Genomic DNA, 24,906 nt, shown 5'->3' on the forward strand with positions numbered 1-24,906 from the left:
CACCTGTGGAATGAGGGTGGCACATGGCCCTCACTAGAATATTGTACTTTTGTGTGTTCCTGAAAGCACTAAATGCTGGAATAAATCAGCCCTTTCCAAAACTATACCCCATTTATCATAAAAATGTAAATCAAGTAAGATATTAACTAGAGAACTGTGATTCATCTAGCAGCTGCTCTTATGGGAGTTTTGACTGCATTAGGAGAATAGGACCAGACTAATTTTAAAAACAATGTATTGTCAGGAGTAATATGTTATATCTAAATGTTCTCAGAGCTAGATTCACAAAGGGACTTAGAACTGGATCCACAAAGGGACTTAGGCATGCCTAGGGGGTTGTCTACACTTACGTTTTATAGTGCTCTAACTTGCTGGCTCAAGGGTGTGAAAAATCACCCCCCTGAGGGCAGCAAGTTTGAGCACTTTAAAGTGCTACTGTGGACGGGCTCTGAGCACTGGGAGCCAAGCTCTGAGCACTGGGAGCCACACTCCCAGCCCTCTAAGCTGTTCCCCTTGTGGAAGTAGATTACCAGGAGCGCTGGGAGAGCTCTCTCCCAGTGCTCACTCATGACCACACTCACACTTCAAAGTGCTGCTGTGGGAGCGCTTCTGCGGCAGCACTTTGAAGTTTCTAGTGTAGACGTAGCCTAGGAAATCACAGGAACAACACTGCAATACACAAAGCCTGAGTTAGGCACCGAGGCTCCTATAAAATGAATGGGGAGAGAAAGCACTTTAGACAGCAATCCACAAAAGCTAGCATGCTAGGTTGGGCATCCCCTAAACTAGCCAATGGAAAATGCTGACAATAGGGATGTGTCCTTAACTTCTCTCCTCTTATTCTGTTAGGCACCTAAATCCAAGGTGCCTATCTCTGCTAGTGATCCACAAACAGGAACCCCTCTCCTATAGTCAGGTGGCTTAGGCACCTAAGTAGATTCTTGTGAGAATTAGGTAGGTTTCTGCCTTGCTTTACACACACAGGAGGTGAAAGTGCTGACCTGATGACTTTTAATCCGTGGTTAGAGCACCCACCTGGGATGTGGCAAAAACAAGTTCTGTTGCCCCCTCCACCTGGAAGGGGCAGGGGAAGGAAATTAAACAGAAGTCTACCAGGAGACTGCTCTAACTACTGAGCTATGGGATATTCTAACACAGGACTCCCTTAGTCTCTTCTGCTGAAGCTTTTCCACTGTGAATAAATACTCATACTGTGAGTTGAGAGTGAGAATGATTCTGTAGCCTGGTGATTAGGGCACCTGCCTGCTGAGTGGGAGAGCCAGTGTCCAGCCCCCTTTCTGAAATGAATGCTTTGTTCCCCCCCAGGTTTGTGACTCACTCTAGGGCTCTGGCAGGAGATAGGCATCTGAATGCATATAGCGAGGCAGCATTATGCATACTCAGGCCTGGTCTACATGGGGTGAGGGGGGATCGATCTAAATTATGCAACTTCAGCTATGTGAATAACGTAGCTGAAGTCAACGTACTTAGACCTATTCACCGCGGTGTCTTCACTGCGGTGAGTCGACGGCTGTTGCTCCCCCGTCGACTCTGCCTGCGCCTCTCGCGGCGGTGGTGTACTGGGAGAGCGCTCGGGGGTCGATTTACCGTGTTTAGATTAGACTCAATAAATCAACCCCCGCTGGATCAATCACTGCCCGCTGATCCGGAGGATAGATAGACATACCCTCAGAGGCAGAACCATAGGCACCTACGGAACCTTTTACCCTAAAAAGTTAAAAGAATGAGAATTACTTGTGGCACCTTAAAACAAATTTATTTGAGCATAAGCTTTCGTGAGCTAAAACCCACTTCATTGGATGCATGCCATCTGTTGAAGTGGGTTTTAGCCCACAAAAGCTTATGCTCAAATAAATTTGTTAGTCTCTAAGGTTACACAAGTACTCCTCGTTCTTTTTGCTGATACAGACTAACACGGCTACTGCTCTGAAACCTAAAAAGTTAGACACTGAGTGAGTCTAAGTGCCTACAGCATTCAGTGGGAGTTTTGTGAATCACGGTGGAGCCTAAAACTGGGATTTAGGAATCTATACTCCACACTGAAGTGCCTAAGTCTGGGGTCTAAGAGCTTAAATATCTTGTAAACCCCCCCTCAGTTATTTCAAGATCTTTTTATGTGATGTATCCATATGCATCCATCTAGATGTACATTAAGGATAGTACATGAGACATTTCTAACATACATGAAGATATTCTGATTAGGGCTTTTATGGTAAACATTTTGGCCAAGATTTTTAAAAATAGCAGCTTAATTTATATTTAGACACCTTAAGTTTACAGGACCTGTTGGATGCACAGTATTTTTGAAATCAGGCCACTTGAGTGCTTAAATATGGATTTAGGAGCCTAAAATTAGCCTCCTATTTTTTTAAAAAAAACTTGCCCTTTTTTACTTTTCATATTATTTGTCAGTCTGAATGTACTATTCTAATTATTTTATGAAAACAAAGGAAAATCCCAATTCCCTCTCAACTTAATCCCAGGATTTGGTGACATTGTGGAAACCCACTAGAACAAATGTAGAGTTGTTTGTGATGCTGTATTTTTCTGTTATTCTAGTCAAGAAAATCTAGATGACAAAGGACTATATTAAAGAAATAATGAACATCAGAAATAAAGCCAAATCCGGTTTTCAGTAAACAGCCCAAGTAAATGGATGGGTGCATATTTATATTAAAAAATCATAATTATTATAAAATTCTGTTATAATCATTAGTTCAATCTCCTAATGTTAAACAACATGTTGCTTTATATGGTTTCCACACTTACAATTTTTCAGTTTCTGAAGAGATACAAGAAAGGAATCAATGATCCATTCATCCCACAATGTCTGAAAATTTATCAACAAGCAGGAAGGAAAAGAATGAGGATGAAGTCACAGCTGGCCTAAATACTGAAGGACTGAACAAAAGCCCTCAAGAAGTTTCTGAAAGTGATGCTAGGAAAGACTCATTACAATCAATAGAGAATCTTGAAATGGCTGGAAAATCATCAACAAGGTCTCTCGAAAAAAAGGATGAACTCATAATTGGCCTAAATACTGAAGGACTGCATGAAATTCCACATGAAGTTACTGAAGCAGATGCCAGTAAAGACATCTTACAATCATTTGAGAGTTTTCAAATTATTGAAGGATTATCAACAAGTATGTCAAATGAAAAAGAAGACTATGAAAACATAGCTGATTGTCGTGATGATGGAATGATGGTACTCCCCCAAGAAGTTTTTGAAACAGATTCCAAAAGAGACACAATACAATCAGCGGAAAACTTTGAAATAGATGAAGTATTCTCAACAAGTGTATTGCCTGAAAAAAAGCGTGATGAATTCCCAGCTGATCTAAATGCTGAAGGGCTGATGGAACTCTCTCAGCAGATCTCTGAAAGAGATGTGGGAAAAGACACATTATGCTCACTAGAAAATCTTGAAGTGTTTCAAAAATTATCAACAAGTGTGTTACAGGAGACAGGGGATGACGAAATCACAACTGATTTAAATGCTGAAGAACTAAACCAAATCCCTCAAGAAACTGTTGAAGGAGATGCTAAAAGAAATCAGTTACAATCAGAAGAGAATCCTGAAATAGCTGAAAAGGTATCAACACATATATTGCATGCGGAAAAACATGAGGAATTTATGGTTAAACTAAATGCTAAAGGACTAAGGGAAATCCCTCAAGTAGTTTTTGAAATACAAACTTTAAAATATTTGCATTTAAACAATAATGAAATCAAAACTTTATATAAAAATCTAGGTAATTTGACAAACCTGGAAATACTGTCCATTGAAGGAAATGGATTGATAGCATTGCCACCTGAAATTTCCCTACTTCACAAACTGAGAGTTTTGAACATCAGTCACAACCAGTTATCATGTCTCCCTAAAGAGTTATCAAAGCTTGTAAATATTAAGCAACTTTTTGTCAGTCACAATAACATTGAAGAATTTCCAGCTGCCTTGGAAGGCCTTGAAACCTTGGAAAGTTTAGATCTTGCTGTAAATAATTTAAAAACGCTGCCAGAAAACATGGTTAGCATGAAAAATTTGAATGTACTCAACCTTGATTCCAATCAGATCTTAATGTTCCCAAAGGTCCTCTGCTACCTTCCAAATCTAATCAAACTCAGCATTTCGGGGAACCTGATTCAGGGCTTACCTAAGGACATTAAAGAGCTCAGGAGATTACAAGTACTTTTAGTGAATCACAATAAACTTGTATTTCTGCCTGTGCAGCTTTTTCAACTGGCAAAACTACAAAAACTCAGGCTAGATGATAACAAGTTGGACGTTCTTTCAGACAAAGTTGAGAATTTGCAAGAACTTAGAGTTCTTAGTCTTGCCAACAATTTATTTAGAAGCATTTCAGAGAACCTTTGCAATTGTACAATGCTGGAACGTCTTATTCTTCGTGGCAATCAGCTAACACACCTTCCTAATAGGATGCACAGACTTAAACATTTAAGGGAACTTTGCATAAGTAGAAATCAAATGGATAACCTAGATGAACAGATATCACGTATTAAAGACCTCTCCATTATAGAAGCTTCTGGAAATGCATTAACGTGCATTCCTGTTGAAATAAAAAATTGCATGCAGATAATTAAAGTCGACTTGAGCTATAACAAACTTCCTCAGTTTCCAGTTGGATTGTGTGCACTGGTTGCTCTTAAAATCTTAAACCTCAGTGGAAACTATATTTCAGAAATAATAACTGAAATTTCTTTTATTGAAAATTTGGAGCACCTAGAATTAAGTAGGAACAAACTGTCATCTTTTTCTGAACACTTGTGCAGACTTACAAAACTAATTTATTTAGATTTAAGTGAAAATGAAATAAATAGCATTCCAAAAGAGGTATCTAATATGAAGTATCTCCAGGTACTTCTTTTATACCACAACAAATTTGTCTCATTTCCCAGGGAACTGTGTGCTTTAAATAGTTTACAGACACTTGATCTTTCAGAGAATCAAATACAGTGCATTCCCTCAGATATTTGTAATCTGCAAGTGATCAAAGACTTAAATTTGTCAAACAATCAGTTAGTATCTTTTCCATCTGAAATATGTCATCTTTCATCACTGGAGAAACTCAAGTTGTGCCAAATAAACGGACTGAAGGTAAGAGGACATTGTTTTCTTTAGGCCAAAAAAAAAAAATCCTAGTTGTCATACAAATTTCTGTACTGAAAATTTATTAATAGTAGAATTTCTTCTAAGGGGCTGAAAGGGTTTTTGTAATGCACCTACAGTTAGCAAAGAACAGGAACAGTTTGTAAAGGGGCTAAACTGTAACATAAATGGAATTGGCTACTGACTGAAAATGTCTTTTGTAACATTTTGGTTATGAATTGATTAAAATATTCTCAGTAATGCAAATATATATGATGATCTTTCAATGAAATTTCATTAGAAAGATTAGGTCTGATTCTGACCTCACATTTATGTAATTCAGGAATCTCTCAGTTTGTCAATTTTGATAAAAACTGAATCAGGTTGATCAGCAATAACCTCAGTATATTCTATTCCTGTTGCACCTGCAGTTTGGACTCAGGGGCCTCCTATTCTGATGAGGATTGACAAGCAAAGTAACCAATCAGAATTATGCAAATAATCCCACTTCCAGGAATCTTCTGTGTGAAAGGAATAAAACCTTACAATTTCTATTCTGTGTGTTGAAACAGGATTTAGACAACCACAATATTTATCACTGCAGTCTCACTCATTTCAGCAGATAGTTACACAGGATATTTTACTTATAATAGAGAAAATTGCCTCAGACTTCTGAAGTCTAATTTTCTGGACTGCTTGTTTCTTTTGTGCTAAGGAGCAGAACTAAGAAATTCTCCACTAAAAAACCTGTCTACCTTCTCTTCAGACTAAAATAGCACATGAGTAGTTGTCATGGAGAGAAGTTAGCATGGTGACACTCTACCACCAATGGAAATTGAAACAAACACTGTTATTGTTTCTGAAGCAAGCCCTTCCTTCTCATAACCCAGCACTTATAAATTTTAAGTGTAAGGAAACGCAATCCTTTGCTGAAAAACTGCAGGAGCTCACTCATAAAAGAATATTGGCTATTTTTAATCTCTCTTTTCACCAAAACTTGCTGAATTGGCATTTCACCATCTGGTGTCTTACAGGGCTCACCTTTCTTTTGTAAATATGCATATATGACTTCTATAAGGGTACTAAATCCTTCATTTGCAGGGGATTATACTTAGTGATCTAACAGATCTGTTCCATCTTCAATTTGTATGGTAATCCTATTCACTGGACTTTACTGAGAACAATTATTCCTGCCAGAGAAAAAAGAAAAAGAAAACTCATTCCCTTTTACTGTCCCACTGCTGTAAAAGGAAAAGCAAAGAAGAGAATAAATATTTATTTTCATTCTGACTGCAAAACAAAGGAGAGAAAATGTGATTGTTCTTCAGTTTCTTCGAAGAGGGCAAAATCACTTTAGTTACATTTATTAATCAAATAATTAATCAAAAGATTCCCCTCCCACAGTTCCAACAATGCTGACACTATCCCATAATACAATTGTTATCAGCATTGATAGAAATACTATTCTGTTTTATCTAGACAAAATTCTTCTGCCGATTCTAAGCCTATCACCAAAATTCTTATTGGGAAAACAAATCAACATCCATCAGAATGGAAGACTATGAGTTTTTATTGGTGGAACTGAGTTACAGAATATCATTTTATAAGGAGGAAAAATGACTTTTTCAGCTTTATATGCAAGAAAATATTGTCATTTACTAAATAAGTGAGTAAATGTAGCAATTATTTTATCTATTTCCCAGTTAACTAAACTTCCAGAGGAGCTGTCTAAACTGACTTGCCTCAGAGAGCTGGATATATCTCACAATGCATTAAAAGAAATTCCAGAAGGCATAGGGGAACTGAAACATTTGGACAGCTTAACTGCAAATAATAATTATATTAATCAGCTTCCCAGATCTCTTACATCACTGAGTGATCTACAACAACTTAATCTGAGTGGTACGTATCAGGTGCCCCATCCATTATTGAAATGCGAGCATTAAAATATTGAGCCAGCGGAGTCTATTAATAATTAGTTAAGCGAACATGTTGAGGGAGAGAGGAAAATACAACTTCCCATTTTTCACGTATGCTGCAGTATCTTTGGTGTCTTCATACTATAGTACCTCTCTCAAGTTTAGCATCTCCTTGCATGTCTGTTGCAGGGACCTAACTCTGTGGAATCGCACACGTGATCTGATTTTACCATCCTATGAATGTGATACTATGAAAGGCATGAGACACATGTGAGATGGCAGATATTAAGTATTAATAGTTATGCTAGGTGGCTTCCAATCAGTTACAGAGTTGATTGTTGGTTTTTGTTTGGTGTGAGAAATTCCTGTTATTTTGTGGATAATATTACTTGTTCCAAACTGAGCTATCTGCCTTTACAATGACAGTATATCATCTTGTGGGGACAAACATTTACTTGAGATTCAACTGTTCTTGCTCACTGAGGCCTGTATCCACAAGGCACTTAGACCTCAGCCTTAGGGGCTTAAGTCCCATTTATAGGCACCACTGCGATCCACCAGACTCCTGCTTGGCTGCCACTTAACCTCATTGGCATATAGGCTTTTGCAATACAAGTTTCCTAGGTGCCTATGTTTCTGCGTCTGGGCATACATATCACTGCCCCATTCTAGGCATCTGGAACACCTATCTCTCATCTAAGCCCCAGGGCAATCCATGACTATCCTCTGCCTAAGTCATGTGCAGGGCCTGAGCTAGTAAGTATTCTCAGAGGCCACTAGATCTACATAAAACAACTGGGTGTGTGTGTGTGAAGGAGGCTTTCCCTTTAACCCAGTGGTTAGGGTATTCAGCTTGGGATATGAGACACCACCAGTTCAAGTTCCTGCTCTGCCTAACTCAGGCTTTATAAATCACAGTGCTGTTCCCGTGGTTTTCTAGACAACTAAAAGTTCAGTGTCACAATGCCTAAGTCCCTTTGTGGATTCAGGCCTAAGTTTCTGGAAGCACTTTGGACTATCAGAGCTAAAGTCTATGAATAGGACCTATTCCTGGTTGTTTGGGAAGCACTGGTTCTGTTGTTGGTAGAGATTCTCAGCATCTCCCTTGGGGGCAAGTGCTAGTGGACTTGGTCTACTAGGGTCTCATCTCAAGAAATCACCTTTTGATGTGACAGTCTCACTAGCTATTGACCTGCCCACAGTCTTCCCTTCATGGAAATATTGACTGAGATGGTAATGGGGCAATGATGGTGGTCACTGGAGTCCTCAGATTTCCTTGTCTTCAGTCAATTGAGTTTTAAGCTTGGGTCTGGGACAGAAACTCTGATGCTGGTGGTCTCCTCCTAATAGTAGAAGAGGAGTCCATCCTAAATCTTTTAGATCTATCTGCTGCCTTTAATACGATTTGCCAAGAGGTGTTGTTGACAAAACTAACTCTTAAGTGTCTCTTTTTTTTGTTTCTTTGTTTGTTTAAAAAGAGGACCCTGAGGGTAGTTTGGGGCAAATTGCTTATTTGCGTCCAGGTTGGTCTCACGTGTAGTACAACAGGATTTACTCTGTCAGCCCTCCTGTACAACTTGTATTTCAGGTCTTTATTAGGGTTATTCAGGAGACACGGTCTACACTGGTTTCAGAATACTGATGATACCCAGCTCTACATCTCCATCTTTTCTGAACCTCAAACAGTTTCTGTATGAGATTGGATGAGGATAATTCCAGAAAAAATTGAAGTAATTGTCAATAGGTTATGGGGAAGCAAAGAAAAGAAGTACTTTGGTGCTGCTATTTATAACAGAGTTTCACAATATGGTACTTGTGGAACCTAGGCTGCTCCTTGTTACTCAGTTAACAGCTGTGGACAAAATCAGTTCTTTCCATTTGCACCTGGTGAGATGACTGTAACCATCTCATTTGGTTGTGGGCTTTCACTAAAGTTTTCCATACGTTTGTCACCTAAAGACCAGGCTATTGTAATGTGCTTTGTGGTACATATTAAGACTACGGGGAAGCTAAAGCTAATGAAGACTGGCTGCACAAATGTAAGTAGAATTTAATCCCATGAATAAGTTGCACCTATGCCATGTACTAGACACCTATTGGTTTCTGAATGGGTGTTCCTTTTAATTTATAAAGTAGGGCTGTTGATTAATCGCAGTTAACTCACGTGATTAACTACAAAAAATTAATTGTGATTAAAAAATTAATCATGATTCATCAAAATTTTAATCTCACTGTTAAACAATAAAATACCAATTGAAATTTATTAAATATTTTGGATGTTTTTCTACATTTTCATATATATTGTATTCTGTGTTGTAATTGAAATCAAATATTTTTATTACAAATATTTGTACTGTAAAAATGATAAGAAATAGTATTTTTCAATTCACTTCATACAAGTACTATAGTGCAAACTTTTTGTCCTGAAAGTGCAATTTACAAATGTAGATTTTTTTTGTTACATAACTGCACTCAAAAAACAAAACAATGTAAAACTTCAGAGCCTACAAGTCCACTCAGTCCTACTTCTTGTTCAGCCAATCGCTAAGACAAACAATTTTATTTACATTTACAGGAGATAATGCTGCATTCTTCTTATTTACAATGTCACCAGAAAGTGAGAACAGGCATTTGCATGGCACTTTTGTAGCCGGCATTGCAAAGTATTTACGTTAAAAGGTTTTAACGCTGGTTAAAAAAATAATGCGTTAATTAAATTTGTGACTGAACTCCTGCTCTGTTTTACCTGCATTCTGCCATATATTTCACGTTATAGCAGTCTCGGATGATGACTCAGCACATATTGTTCCTTTTTAAGAACACTTTCACTGCAGATTTGACAAAACACAAAGAAGATACCAATGTGAGATTTCTAAGGATAACTACAGCACTTGACCCAAGGTTTAAGAATCTGAAGTGCCATCCAAAATCTGAGAGGGATGAGGTGTAGAGCATGCTTTCAGAAGTCTTAAAAGAGCAACAGTCTGGTGCAGAAACTACAGAAGGTGAACCACCAAAAAAGAAAATCAACCTTCTGCTGGTAGCATCTGACTCAGATTCTGAAAATGAATATGGGTCGGTCTTCTCTGCTTTGGATCGTTATTGAGCAGAACCCGTCATCAGCATGGACACATGTCCTCTGGAATCGTGGTTGAAGCATGAAGGAACATATGAATCTTTAGCGCATCTGGCACGTAAATATCTTGCAATGCCGGCTACAACAGTGCCCTGTGAACGCCTGTTCTCACTTTCAGGTGACATTGTAAAGAAGAAGCAGGCAGCATTATCTCCTGCAAATTGTAACCAAACTTGTTTGTTTGAGCAATCGGCTGAAGTAGAACTGAGTGGACTTGTAGGCTCTAATGTTTCACGTTGTTTTATTTTTTGAATGCAGTTACTTTGTACATAATTCTATATTTGTAAATTCAACTTACATAATAAAGAGATTGCACTAGAGTACTTGTATTAGGTGAATTGAAAAATACAATTTCTTTTGTTTTTTACTGTGCAAATATTTGTAATAAAAATAAATATAAAGTGAGTACTGTACACTTTGTATTCTGTGTTGTAACTGAAATCAATATATTTGAAAATGTAGAAAACATCCAAAAATATTTAAATAAATGGTATTATTGTTTAACAGCACGATTAATCACAATTCATTTTATTTAATTGAGTGGTTAATTTTTTTAATTGCTTGACACCTCTACTTATTTTTAAATTGTATTTTTAATTATATCTATAAAATAACTTAAAATGTGTACAAAATTAAATGTGGTTCCAAGTCAGATACTAATAGAAATGATGGAGTCAAATGTTATTGAGTCACGTACATGATTGTGATTGGTAAACATAAATGCCAAATTAATTAGAAAAATAAAATCATGTTCTTAATAAAAGAAATATTAATCACGTATGTTAAAATTAAGTAAATATGTTTTGAGTGGAGTGAAAAACAATTGACTGAAATAGAATAGATAATGGCAGTAACACAGAGTGTATGTTAGAGAAAGTAAGCAGATTTTATTATATTTATTTATCTCTACTAAAGATAATGTACATAGTATCAGGCTTGTGTTTCTGATCGCTGTGTTAAGGCTCCAAAACTTATAGCTCAAGGCTTGGGATTGGGAATATCTTGCTGTATTATCTCCTGATTGTTCTAAATTTACATGTAAACTTAAAATATGGCTTTAATTGGTGTTTGTATATCTTTTTCTTTCTTTATATACTAATTAAATACAGTGCTTTTCTCTACTAATTTCTAAGTTATTATCTGCGCAAAAACTCGTGTTTTCAGGTGTCTAAGTAGTCCCTGGAATTACGGTTAAAGTTGCCCCCACCCAAATCTGAAATGGCACCCCTGCTCCTCCCCGCCTGGTTCACATCCCCAGTGTGCAGCTGCCTCCTGCAGCTGCACATGCTCTGGACAAGGCTGACAACACTTAGGTTTGCAAACTGGCTGGGGCCCAGAAGCTGCACAGACCCAGCATCCATCCACCTTCCTGGCCACTGCCTCCTCCAGATGCCACTAAGGATGGAGGACAAAGCACAAGGAGTCTGGGTAATGCTTCCTATAGTACATGTGCTCATTAAACCCTCACTTGCTCTCTAGCACTGAGGCCCCGTGCTCCAGATTGACCACAATGTGAGGTTTTTGTATTATGGCTGAGTCTTCAAATCTTCCAAATATCTACTTTGCCATGTGCAAATGGCTAATTTTAAAATACAGTACAGTATATTCTCTGATTTAAACTAGTTAGCTATTAGTATTATCTAACCAGTATTTTTTCCAGATGCTTGCACTTGTTGTTGTTAGTATTATTAGTTTATTTATGTATTGGCTTCATTTTTTTTCCTATTGATTTTCTGTGAATAAATGTTGCACCAGTGAGCTGCCATAGATGACGTTTAAAACCATCTGTCTGTATATATTTTTATTCTCCTTTTGAGGATAACAGTTAAAACACACATTTAAGTGCATATTGTTTAAAAAAAATAAGCTCATAAATACCTTTTAACGAGGCATTTACGTGCCAGATATGCTAAACATTCGCATGCCCCCTCATACTCAGTCTCTCCCGTTGAAACGGTTCTGCTGTGGATAAATTACAGAAGAGTGATTGGAACGGGGGACTGGAACTAGGGGTCTCCCACCTCTCAGGAGGGTAGTCTGACCACTGAATTACAGAGTGTCTGTCTCACTTGCTCTCTCTAATCCAATGACTCTTTAAGTATTTATCCACAGTAGAACAGTCACTGGGACAGAGAGAAAGAGGGAGAGAGAATGACTCTAGTCCAGTTGTTAAAACACCCCCTAATTCTGGGCTAAAATTTTTAAGATGGGCATCACCCCCTCCTGCGCCCCAAGCCCCTTGTCTCTGGCCCCATCCCCAGCCAGAGCCCTCACCCCCCTGCACCCAACCCCCTTGCCCAGCCCGGAGCTCCCTCCTGCACCCCAAACCCCTCATCCCCAGATGGAGCCCTCACCCCCCCACCCACCCCAACCCCAGCCCAGAGCTCTCTCTTGCACTCCAAGCCCCTCATCCCAGGCCCCACCCCCAGAGACTGCATCCCCAGCCCAGAGCCCATACTCCCTCCCGCACCCCAACCCCATTCCCCAGCCCACTGAGCGATGGTGGGGAAGAGCGAGTGATGGAGGGAGGGAAGGATGGAACAAGCGGGGGGTGGGGTCTTGGAAAAGGGGCAGGGCATGGGCAGGGCCTCAGAGAAGGGGCGGGGCAGGGGTGTTTGGTTTTGTGTGATTAGAAAATTGGCAACTCTACTACCAGATTGGGCACCTCATGCAACTGAAGTGGCCGAATGCCTATCTTTCCCCAGTTTGTGAATCACTGAGGGCTTAGGTGAGAGATAGGCATTTGCATGTGCCAGGGGGAGGGAGCAGTGCATGCGCGCCAAGGTCCAAAATTAGGCACGCAGGGAACTTTTACAGCAGAAAGTTAGGTATTGAGTGAGTTTAGACACCTACAAGGTTTGGCGGAAGCCACGGAGAAGTTTTGTGGATCACATAGTGGTGCTGTATACAGAGTCCATGTAGGTGCCTCAGTTGCTTTGAGGATTCCGTCTTGGCTTCCACCATTTGATTTCTTAGCCTGCAGGATATGCTGTGAAACCCAGTTTTTTTCTGGGGTGCTTGGTGTGGGGTTGGGCTGAATGACGTAGTGTGATTAGATTCTGATGATTATTACTATGGTTTGCAAATATATTTATAAAAAGTTGTAGAAATAGCTTGTTATATAATAGACAAAATTATTTTATTTTGCTGTTATGGTTAATTTTTATAAAAGCTACATAAGTAACATATGGTAGCTTTGTATAAATCAAACTAAATATTCTAACAAATAGTGTTAATTAAATATCTGATAATTATAAAAGTATTTAAGGATATTCAGCCAGATACCCTATATTATTTTGCTTTTATGTGCAACTTACAGTTTTGATACCTTAATTCGATCTTTATTATTACACTGGACTATTAGTTCTTCTGGGTTAGAGTTGCTCACTTTGGCAATGTACTCTATAGCTAGAGTCTAGACGGAGACATTTCTTGAGGAAACTCCACCATCAAGTGCAGCAAAGAGAGGACTCCAGAGGCTTCAGGATCCATGTATATTTATAATTACATTTTTATTTATTTTATTTTGTTTCATAGTTCAGTGCTTTATAACAACAATAGATTATTCAAAATTTATGAATTGGTAATTGTTTTCTTTAAGGAAAATTTAATCCATAATTTTCTTTAGTGTAGAGCATATATAAATAGACATTTTGTCTTAAAATTAGATGACAGTCCAACTGAGAGTTAAGTTCTACTGAAGCCAAACTCTAGTGCTCTACCACTTCTGAAATATTTTATTTCAGTGATTCTGAAAGGGTATAGAATATGTTTTTAAATATGTTTACTTTTATATGCTTGAGGGAAAACCTACTCCCAATTTATTTTTTTGTTGAACATAAAACCTCAAAACATCTCAGCCACCTGCAATGTGCTGTAGTTGGGATTGTAAAGGAATGTGGCAGTTTGCTTTGAAGTTCTCTTCCCCCAGTGTCCCAATTGAGTGAAGGTTGTGCATCTCTTCCTGCTCATCCACTGTGCTTTACAGTCAGCTGGGCTGCTTAGAAGTCCTGATTTGGAAGTTATTTAAATGTTCCTTGATTAGCATTATGTAAATCATTTTCCTTTTACTTACACCAGTGTAACTCAGGAGTAACTAATTCAGAATTTCTCTCTCTTTCATTACTCTGATCATGTTACTCTTCTCTTCAAGTCTCTTCACTGGCATTCCCTTCTGCACTGAATTCAAGTTTCTTCTCACCCTCAAGACCCTGCTCAACTTCTCTCTTATTTGCTTTTCTGCTTTGATTATTGTTCCCCTCTATTCCTCATTTTCCAAGCCTCCTATCTCTTTCTCTCTCCTCCTGGTTCCTTTGTATTATTCACTCTTGTCTTCACTCCTCTTCTTCCATTGGAACAGTCTCCTTTTTTTTGTGCCTCTACTAATTGATCTCCATCTCTTCCTTCATTGTCTCCTGAAGACACACTTACTCCATAAGTGCTAATAATGACTTCTGTAAGATTCCAACTCTGTTTCAAACTTTTACAAGCACCTGATCTATTATTTGTGTCTGGACCTTTCTAATTTATACCTACACTATGAACTTGATCCAAAGCCTATTAAAGTCAATGGAAAGATTCCCTATATTGCAAATATCTTGAGGCAGGGACTCTGTGCACGACTGAACTTATCAGAATCAACAAATAATTTTAAAGGAATTTCATTGATTGGTTACTCATGTACTGAAATTCTTTAGATCAATATAATACAAATATAATTAACTATTCGTATTTTGTCAGGAAATCAGTTAATATGTTTGCCGAGTGATCTCCAACATCTTCAGTCACTGAAGGATATAAATTTTGATGGAAATCCTCTGATCAGACCTCCACAGGAAGTCTGTAAAGGAAAACAGATATATACCATTGTACGCTACCTGGAGAGTGCTGATGAAAGAGATGGTATGTTAAGAACAAGTATATTATAATGCACTATCCTGGAAAACATGCTGTTTAAGTGTTAAAGACAGCCTACTGTAGCAGGTATTAGAAATCCAGTGTTTTGCTAATTTAAGAAGTCAGGTTTTGTATTTGTCATGTTTTCCCTTGCCTCCCCATCCTAATGCTTATGGTTAACGGTAACAGCATTTAATTATAATCTACAGTCTACCTAATTTTGTAGGGATCAAATAATGTTAATGTCAGATGGTGTGTCTCCTGGATTGCACCCCCTTATGGCCAAGCATATAACTTTAGGCACTCCATGCCTCGGTTTCCCCTAATTCACCATCAATATGTTGAATGAGGCTTCTGAGGAGTCTAGTTTATTAACTAAGGCCCAACAAGAATACAAACAACCCTTCGCTCCATCATCTGAGATGGGAGAGAGAGTCAGTCTTAGTTTATCTGCTCCCACCGGAATCCACTTCTCTCCATACAGGCCCTTAACCATCAGGGTTCTCTTGGCTCAAGTACCTTCCCTGGAATCAGGCCTCTTACTGCTACCTGAGAAGACTCCTTCCCTGGAGCCAGGAGTCCACAGAGATCTGTCAACTGCACCTATTCTCCAAGGCAGCATGTAATTCTTGATGGGATGTGCTTCCTGCCACTGTTTGAGAGACCCATTCACTGAGACCAGGCATTCCTGGAGGCCAACAAACTTTAGCTCTTTCCTTAGGAATCCCCTCTCTCTAGGAACACACCTTGTAGTCTGCCTTTTCTGGTGAGCTCTCCCACAAGTTCCATGTCCCTAGGAGCACACATTCTAGGCTCTTTGGCCCAGATCCACAAAGGGACTTAGGTGCTGCAATGCTCAGCATTGCAACGCCTAACTTTTAGGCCCTTAAAAGTCACAGGAACAAAACTTCAATCCACAAAGCCTGAGTTAGATATCTGGATTGCCTTGGAACGGGATCTGCAAAAGCCAGCATGCTATGCAGGGAGATGCCTAAGCTAGCCAGTAGGAGCTGCTGATGACGGGTGTATCCTAAACCCTCCCTCACCTCTTGGAGACAGGCACCTAATTCCAGACTGCATGGAGATGTCTATCTCTGCTTCGTGATCCATGAATGGGAAACAGCTGCCTGGAGTCAGGCAGTTGAGGTGCCTAAAGCATTTCTTGGGGGATGAGTTAAGTTCCTTCCTCGCTCCACACAAAATGGCTGGAAGAGGAGAAGATAGTGATGATGCCTAACTGATAACTTTTAGCTCAGTGGTTAGAGCACTCACCTGTGATATAGGAGACCCAGGTTAAATGTCAGATGGGGAGAAAGGAGACCCCTGTTCAAATCCTACCTCACACTAGGTGCTCTAACCACTGATCTATGGGATATTCTGATGCAGGAGCTCCCTCACTCTGAACTTTAGGTCCTTAAGCATCTTTATTGATCTGGACCATCCTGTCTATGAACCAGCATCCACCTCAGCTGAGCCCAGGTAATCCCTTTCAGGCTTATTAGGTAATTAGCTGCCAAGCAGCCACTTAGGTAACTATGTCTAGTCTGGGTTGGCTCATTCTCCTTTACAGAAGTCTGTAAAGGCTCTGGGTAATGGGCCAGCTCCCCATGACATGTATCAAGTTTATAAGGTTTTTAAGCAGTCTTGTTGTGTTAGAGTCTTGCATACAGTTATTCTTAATACTCAGTAACAAAAACATGGTTAAAGGGAAGTTAAGTATGCTTAGCTGTGCCCAGTATCCTTCCAAAGTAGAAGTTGACAGCCAAAACCAGAAACCTGGATCCAGGCAATACACTGAAACAAAAGCATAGAAAACCAGGAAATGCAGAGTTAGCATCACTATACCCCTCTCCCCCACTAACTCTGACCCTCTGGAGATAACAATAGGGACTAGGAATGAAATAGTACCTCACCCTTCCCTAACACTACCTGCCACTTTCTCTGCTCCCCTACAACTCCAAATCCACACACCTGTTCATACTCTCCCACAGGCCCTTACTGTGCTCTGGGCAACACCATTGGTCCAGGGAGCAGGAGTGGCAGGTTTACAGATATCATCCTGGATAAAAAGACTAAGTGAAGGGTATGGCAATGTGATCTCCCTATATGGAAACCTTGGGGCAGGGTCAGAGGAGTTTAAGTACTTAGAACTTCTTTAGAGTTTTCCCAACAATTCTCTTCTTCACCTTACTCAGTTAACTGGCAAATATCTTAGAGAGTGGCATGAGACGGTTCTGCCTGAGTGACCCTATATGGTGGTGATCAAAGGGGGCAGTGTTAAGATTTTGTGGTTTAGGAATCATAATCTTAACTCTGCATTTCCTGATTTTCTAATGTATGAGTTTTATTTGATTGAATGTATTTCCTGGCTCTCACAGGTTTCTGGCTGCTAATTTCCACACTGTGGAAGGGTACTAGGCAAATGTAGGTAGCCTTACCTCCTCTTTAACAAAGTTTTTGATAGTGGGTTCCATTGCTTTTTGATAAATTGGTAGTATTGAGGGGCTGCAAAGGGGCTTCCTGGGCATACCTCATTGCCCCTCAGCTTCCAGCTCTCCACTCCTTGTGGCCCCTACATGCTCCCTGTGGAACTGGAGAGTAGATGCAGAGGTGGGAAGCTCGTAAACAATGGGTTTTGAATAGAGCTGGTCAAAAATCTGTCCTCAGAATGATTTTCTGACCAACCAAAAAAAAAAAAGTGAGAAAATTTGATTTTTGCCAATAAATAAATAAATAAATAATCTGTCAGGAAATTCTAGACGGTTCTTGTCAATTTCACTTTCTGCCAGTGAAATTGACAAAATTTACCCAGAGGGCTGCCTCCCTCCCATCTTCAGCAGCCCAACAGGCAGAGAGCCTCTCTTCCTCCTCCCAGAAGTGGGAAGGGATTTCCATTTTTTGGCCAGCTCCAATTTTAAGAAATGTATCTATCAGCTGGAGACATCACCAAGAAGGATGGGTGAGAAATAACCAGAACTTTAGAGGCGTCCTTAAGGTCCATAGCCCACACAAGATGCACTCTTTGTCCCCAGGAGCAGGTGATAGGGAGTTCCAAAGCTCTTTCTCCTAAGTAGGGAGAAAGAGGATCTGCAAAAGCCTTAGGTTCACACCTGGGTACTACAGGGGGCTTACAGAGGTATAAACTGCCCAGTTCATCTCAACGGAGTGTTCTCCTTCCTGGTTGGTGTCAATCCTGCATTTTCTGTGCTATGCATGAAGCATGGCTATTCTTGGGCTTGTCTTCATTACTGTGGTAAGTCGACCTAAGTTACGCCACTCCAGCTATGTGAATAACATAGCTGGAGTTGACTTAGTTTAGGTCGACTTACTCCAGTGTCTTCACTGCACAGCATCGATGAGAGACGCTCTCCGTCGATTTACCTTACTCTTCTTGGAGAGGTGGAGTACCAGAGTTGACCAGAGTGCGCTCTGCTATTGATTTAGTGGGTCTTCACTAGACCCGCTAAATTGATACCTGCTGCATTGAGCCCCGTAGAGAAGATAAGATACTTATCCTGTTCTCAGCATTGTTGGTCTCTGCCTGTACCAAATCTGCCTATTCTGCATTCCTCATCCTTGTGCATGTACTGTATTTTTTTACATGTACTGAGCCATCATTTTTAAAACAAGTCATTTTGCTGAGGCTGTATCTTGGGAATCCCTTAACCAAATGACCCAAAATTTGCAGTTCAGACTACCATGCACCCTGAAGTGGCATAACTACTTTCAGGCTAATCTGATTATACATACGGATTTCAGAGCACTTTGAATTAGTACATAAAAGATGTGTGTACTGCTTCATTCATACCCATGGCTTTTTCCCAACTCAGTGAGAAAGCCTCATGACCATAAATACAGCCTGAAACAATTGAAATGCATGAACTTATCTATTCATCTCACTGCTGTGTTTTGTTATACAGTTTCACCAGTGTACCAGTAATATGCACCCCGCCTGATTATTCTCAACTCCCCATATTTCAGAGCTGTGTGCCTGTGCCATACCTTGAGCCTACCCAGCTGCAATGTTCTGTGCCTGTGGAATGCACCAAGACTCACTATTCTTGACTCCATGTCCTAGTGCTGTGAGTCTCTGGTCATATGCTGTGTCAGACACATCTTAGCTCCTCACCCTGATCTGAGTGCTGTGTGTGTATTTTCCCTTTCCTCCCCCTGCCAGCTGTCAGCTCTCTGCTATAGTCACAATACTGTCTGTCTGTGCCGGACTGAGAACCTGCCAGTTTTCAGTCCCTCTCACTGCCGCATGTCTTTGCAATAACCAGAGTCTTGTAGCAGATAAGCGGCATGCACAACTGAAAAAAGATTAATAGTTGTACAAATGGTGAATGTTAGATAAATTATATCAGTTTAATTTGATAAAGCATAACACTTGTAATATGTTTATATTCAGGGAAAATTTTGCAGAAGATATTAAAGATAATTTCTGGGAACGTTTCCTTTGAAAATTTTGAATTTTTCTGCCAGAAACTGCAATTTAATAATGCTGAAATTAAATCTCTTGAAAATAACAGGTTAGTTAAAAATAACAACTTACAAAATAGTCTTATGCTTAGTGTAATTTAGTTTCTGTTACTGTTTTTATGTCATGTAATAAACAACTGTGATAGTGATATTATCAAATATGTTATACACATATGCTATCAAAATATTGTACGCATATGCAGTATAATATAGTACATTTTTGAGAGTCATCTATTTAAGCCTTTGACTTTCTCAAACAACTTCTCAGTAGCATTTTTATTTTTTCTGTTTAGGTCTCTTGTATTGGAAGAGAAAATACTCCAGGCACTGGAGAGCTGGAAAAGTGAAAACCAAGCTCTAACTCCTGCTGAAATGATAGATCAGTTGATCAGAGTACTAACAATGACAGGCATGCATTACCTGACCAACAAAGTAAAAGCTTTAAAACTCTATACACAGTCACTAAAATTCTAAATAGTTGATACATAAAAAAATCATTTTTATTTTTGAACAAGATGAAAGCTTGTGATATAATTATCTGTTTCTGAAAATATCATCATTCTGAATGTACCATAAATTGAGAGACTGGATGGTTAGTTTCTTATTAGAGATTGGTTTGTAATTCTGTATGTCTTTTCAAAATGTCTTGAGTCCAAAAACTCCCCCCACAAACACTCAAACCTTCAATGCCTTTTTTTCTTAATTTCTGGAGTGGGAAAGAAGCATTTTTAATAAGCTAAAAAATACATTATCTGCTTACAGTACACGTAAGATACGAAATCAAGAAAATGATTTTTTTTTTAATCTAAAACTGCTGAATCAAGCTGACTTCTTTATTATTGGGATATCTACCACATTTAAATTCTTCAATAATTATATACTTTTCAAATTCTTTGTTCGCCATTTTAATAGGTTACTTAGGACAAACTTTAGAAGGAGTATGTGGTTATATACTTTTACCACTTGTTTCAAGTCTGTTAATGTGTGTGGGAGGGGAGCTAAAAAGACCGGTTTTGCCTGGAAGTGGCATACCCACACACAGGTATGGGAACCAAGAATTATACAGAAGCCTCAATATAAGATTGGGAGATATGGCAGAGGAGGCACTGGGGAAGTGATGAAAAAACTGATCTACATACTGTTAAAAACAATCATAGGGTATGTCTATACAGCAAAGAAAAACCTGGAGCCGGCCCGTACTGGCTGACTCGCAGGGCTCGGGCTGCAGGGTTGTTTCATTGCTGTGTACTCAGCTCAGGCTGGAATCTGGGCTGTAGACCTGTCCTACTCCAAAGGATCCTAGATCCTGGACTCCAGTCTGAGGCCAGAAGCCTACACAGCAATCAAATAGCTCCACAGTCCAAGCCCCACGAGCCTGAGTCAGTTGGCACTGGCCAACCGGGGGGTTTTTCTTTGCTGTGTAGACATACCCAAAGGCATCCATCTTGGCAGATGACATAAACAAATCACTTTATTTGCTTACATCCACTATCATGTATCCTGCTGTACAAGCAGACACACTGTTTCCATTGCACCATGAGAAACGGTGCACCAAAAGTTTTGAAAACTGTTCTCAGATTTTGCCTGAAGCAGCAAAACCACGAAGAAGTAGATGCAGTCACTGAAATAGTCTTTGGTAGACAGTGTCACCTGAATACCACTAGTGGCTTCCTGTGTGTGTACATATTGCTTGATGATACCGTGTGCTGCTCATACTTCTAGGCAGGAACCGCATAGGTGGCATAGTTCTGTGTATGCAGGGCACACACTAAGGAACAATATGGCACATAGGCCATGGAGCACTTGGAATTTTGAGAACAAACAATGCAAATTAACCCCCATACTAAGCACAACTGCACAACTGTCCCTTATTTTATTAATTTCAGTACAGAAATACATTTTTAAGTATGATTATTGGCAGTTCTTTGAGTAGCTCTGCATATTCCCATTTATGGGTATGGCACCGCTTGGTGGTGCCTGATGGTAGAACCGTCTCCAAACAGTGCCTTTTGGAGCAAGTGTACCTCCTCCCACTTCTTCCCTCTCCCTGTGGAAGTGCCTTTCATACAACTTTTACCGCTCTCCCAGGCCAGACTAGCATCGTCCACCACACCGTTCAGACAAATCCCTGGGAGGTGGTTCACAGACTGGACTCCTTCCTAGTCTGGGCCCAATCCTTTCCCCTGGTACAGTCCTTGTTCCAGCTCAGGTGGTAGCTAGGGGATTTCTCATGACTGGAACCGCCTTTGTTTTGTTTCACCCCCTTATATAGCTTTGGCACAAGGCGGGAATCTTTTGTTTCTCTGGGTCCCCACCACTCCTAAATGCCCCAGATTTTAGATGGGTTTCAGAGTAACAGCCATGTTAGTCTGTATTTGCAAAAAGAAAAGGAGAACTTGTGGCACCTTAGAGACTAACCAATTTATTTGAGCATAAGCTTTCGTGAGCTACAGCTCACTTCATCGGATGCCCGATGCATCCGATGAAGTGAGCTGTAGCTCACGAAAGCTTATGCTCAAATAAATTGGTTAGTCACTAAGGTGCCACAAGTACTCCTTTTCTTTTTGAGATTTTAGATGGATTCCTGTACCAGGTGACATGGTCACATGTCTTGTGAGACCCCAAGCCTTCATTCTTCCTGGCCTGACTCACAGGAAGGCTTGCAAGTAAACAGAAAAAAGAAAAGGAGTACTTGTGGCACCTTAGAGACTAACCAATTTATTTGAGCATGAGCTTTCGTGAGCTACAGCTCACTTCATCAGATGATGAAGTGAGCTGTAGCTCACGAAAGCTCATGCTCAAATAAATTGGTTAGTCTCTAAGGTGCCACAAGTACTCCTTTTCTTTTTGCGAATACAGACTAACACGGCTGTTACTCTGAAACAAGTAAACAGAGCCATTTACAACCAATTGTCCTAATTGATGGGAGCCATCAAGATTCCAAACCACCAGTAATGGCCCACACTTTGCATAATTACAATAGGACCTCAGAGTTCTATTTCATATTTCTAGTTTCAGATACAAGAATTACACATTTATATAAATAGGATGACCACACTCAGTAGATAAGCTTTGTAATGATACCTTACAAGAGACCTTTTGCATGAAGCATATTCCATGTACATTATATTCACGCTCATTAGCATATTTTTATAAAATCATATGGAGTGCCATATCACAACTTGACCTCACGAAGGGCTACTGGCAGATCCCCTTGGACCTGGGCTCCAAAGAGAATACCGTGTTTGGACTCTATCACTTCACCCAGATGCCCTTCAGCCTCCATGGGTTCCAGTGACTGATGGACCACCTCCTGAATGCTCACACAGAGTATGCCTCAGCCTATTTAGATGATGTCGTGGTCTACAGCTGGCAGTGGGACGAGCATTTAAATCAGGTGGCCACTGTCCTCCGGACTCACAGCCAGTCCCATCTCACAGGCCCCCTTTGTTCCCATCACCGACCATGCACCCCTTAAGTGGCTAAACACTATGAAGAACTCCAACGGCAGGCTGATGCGCTGGTACTTTGACCTCCAGCAATATGCCTTTACAATCAGGGACCAGGCAGGTAAGGACAATGCCAATGCTGACTTTTTCTCCCACCTAGGGGGGAACCAAGGAGCCAGCCCCGAAGATCGGGAGCTGGACTTGAGGGGTGTGTATGTAGTGAGGTGGATTGGCCGCCCACAGACCCACAGACCCAGTCACTGAACCCTGGTGGGCAGAGCCACACCTCGCTTAACCCTCCCGCCAGACATCGTGGGCAGGACAGGAAATACAAAAGGCGTGCCGGAGAACTCAGTTGAGGCCCAGCCACCAGAGGAGCCAGATGCCTCCTGCGAGCTCTCAAGCTGGGAGGCTGCTGCAGACCCCGAGGAAGCTGAGGACTGGCCAGGACCTCCAGGGCCATTTACAGACCCAAACAGAGAGGAGCTGCAAGCCCTGGCAGAGGTCCTCTTCCCGGACGACCAGGATGACCCTCTACAGAGCTAGGTACGCCCTGAGTGGGAGTTAGGAAGTGGCCATGTGGTAGCGAGTGAGTCAGTGTGTTGCGGTCAGGATCCCTGCTGACCCAGTGGCAGACTGCTCTGCCACTTCTAGGGCCCTGGGCCAGGACACAGTGAAGTGGGTGGGCCTGCATCCCCCCTGCCACTCCAGTCTCGCCCTCTCTTAGGCAAGAAGCTGCACTTGTCGGCCCTCCGCTAGAGTTCGGAGGCCCGACTGTTTTGCGGCTCAGCCTGAGTACAGGCCTGAGCCAAGACTCTCTGCTGCCCCGCCCTGACCAGGAGCTGGGCTCTGTAACTGTGTATGTTGTTTGGCCCTGATCACAGACCCGCACTCATGTCTCCTCACTGATTCCCCAAAGCAGATGACCTCCCAGAGACGTAGTGAGGCTGATTGGCCGCCCAGAGACCCGGAGCGGGAGGGGCCATTCCCCACAACAGGCGGGAAGCAGAGACTGCCTCTGAGGTGACTGGCTGAAACCAGTTGGAATTGGAACTTTTGCACCACAGAGGCTACAAAAGGACTGTGCACCCTGTCAATCGGGCTGTCCATCAGAGAGGCAGCCAGTCACTTTGCGCGGGTGTTACAGGATTCCCTCACCGGCCACCTGATCCATATCATCCATCAAGACATCTAACATCTGAGTCTACTTACCGGTTCCTGGTTCCAGTGACTTGCCTATATCATTGGTTCCTGGTTCCAGCCGTAAAGGTCCTGTGTTCCTCCTGTCCCCAGCAGCCGCTGGAAGGCAGTTGCAGGTCCAGGGTCCAATGCACTCTAATAGCAAAAGTACAGACAGTTACTTACCATCAGCAGCTGTGTTCATATCCAGTTAATCCAGTTAATCTTGCAAAGGTCCAGAGGAGACCTACGAGTACAGTTTTAGGGTTTTACTTTGTATTTGCCAAGGCTTGTTTGGGGACTGGGCTTCAGGCCCATTCTGGGGAAACCACAGTGTTGTTTTCCACCCCCTTCCTTATATGGTTAACATTCCTTCAATAAACCCGTTTTGTTTTTTAAGTACATCATTCTGTCTAGTCTTCTGTTACTTACCTGGCAGACTGTGGGAGGATTATTGGTTACTTACTCCCCAGGTGATAGAGATATTGGTTTGTCAGTCCAAGAACCTGGCCCTGTTACCAAAGAACACGTAACATTTCTATTAATAAAATGACAGACTTTATATGAGCTTATATTGCCCAGGAGAAGGCTGGGCAGTACAAGACACATTTGTGGGGAAAAATCTGGGACTGGGAGTGTGCTGGTGTCACCATACAATATATATTTCAGGCTGGTAAAAGCGTGGGTGTGACAGGTTGGTTGCAAGTGCAAACAGACA

The 24,906-nt window shown here is 40.9% G+C and overlaps 1 protein-coding gene across 1 annotated transcript; it reads left to right on the forward strand.

Moving 5' to 3' along the window:
* Positions 1-2,847: 2,847 nt before the first annotated feature.
* Positions 2,848-20,034, forward strand: LRRD1 (leucine rich repeats and death domain containing 1). Its single transcript, XM_077808750.1, has 5 exons — positions 2,848-5,139; positions 6,834-7,032; positions 14,926-15,087; positions 19,490-19,610; positions 19,854-20,034. Exons 1-5 carry the CDS (start codon positions 2,848-2,850, stop codon positions 20,032-20,034), a joined length of 2,955 nt encoding a protein of 984 aa, XP_077664876.1.
* Positions 20,035-24,906: the final 4,872 nt, after the last annotated feature.

The sequence above is a fragment of the Eretmochelys imbricata genome, chromosome 2, assembly GCF_965152235.1.
Source record: "Eretmochelys imbricata isolate rEreImb1 chromosome 2, rEreImb1.hap1, whole genome shotgun sequence".
NCBI lineage: Eukaryota > Metazoa > Chordata > Testudines > Cheloniidae > Eretmochelys > Eretmochelys imbricata.

Excerpts from the sequence above, each read along its gene's own strand:
- LRRD1 (XM_077808750.1), top strand. The coding sequence starts at position 2,848 with ATGTCTGAAAATTTATCAACAAGCAGGAAGGAAAAGAATGAGGATGAA. Across the intron at positions 7,033-14,925 it reads ACAACAACTTAATCTGAGTG|GAAATCAGTTAATATGTTTG; the intron begins GTACGTATCAGG and ends GTATTTTGTCAG. Across the intron at positions 19,611-19,853 it reads AAATCTCTTGAAAATAACAG|GTCTCTTGTATTGGAAGAGA; the intron begins GTTAGTTAAAAA and ends TTTTCTGTTTAG.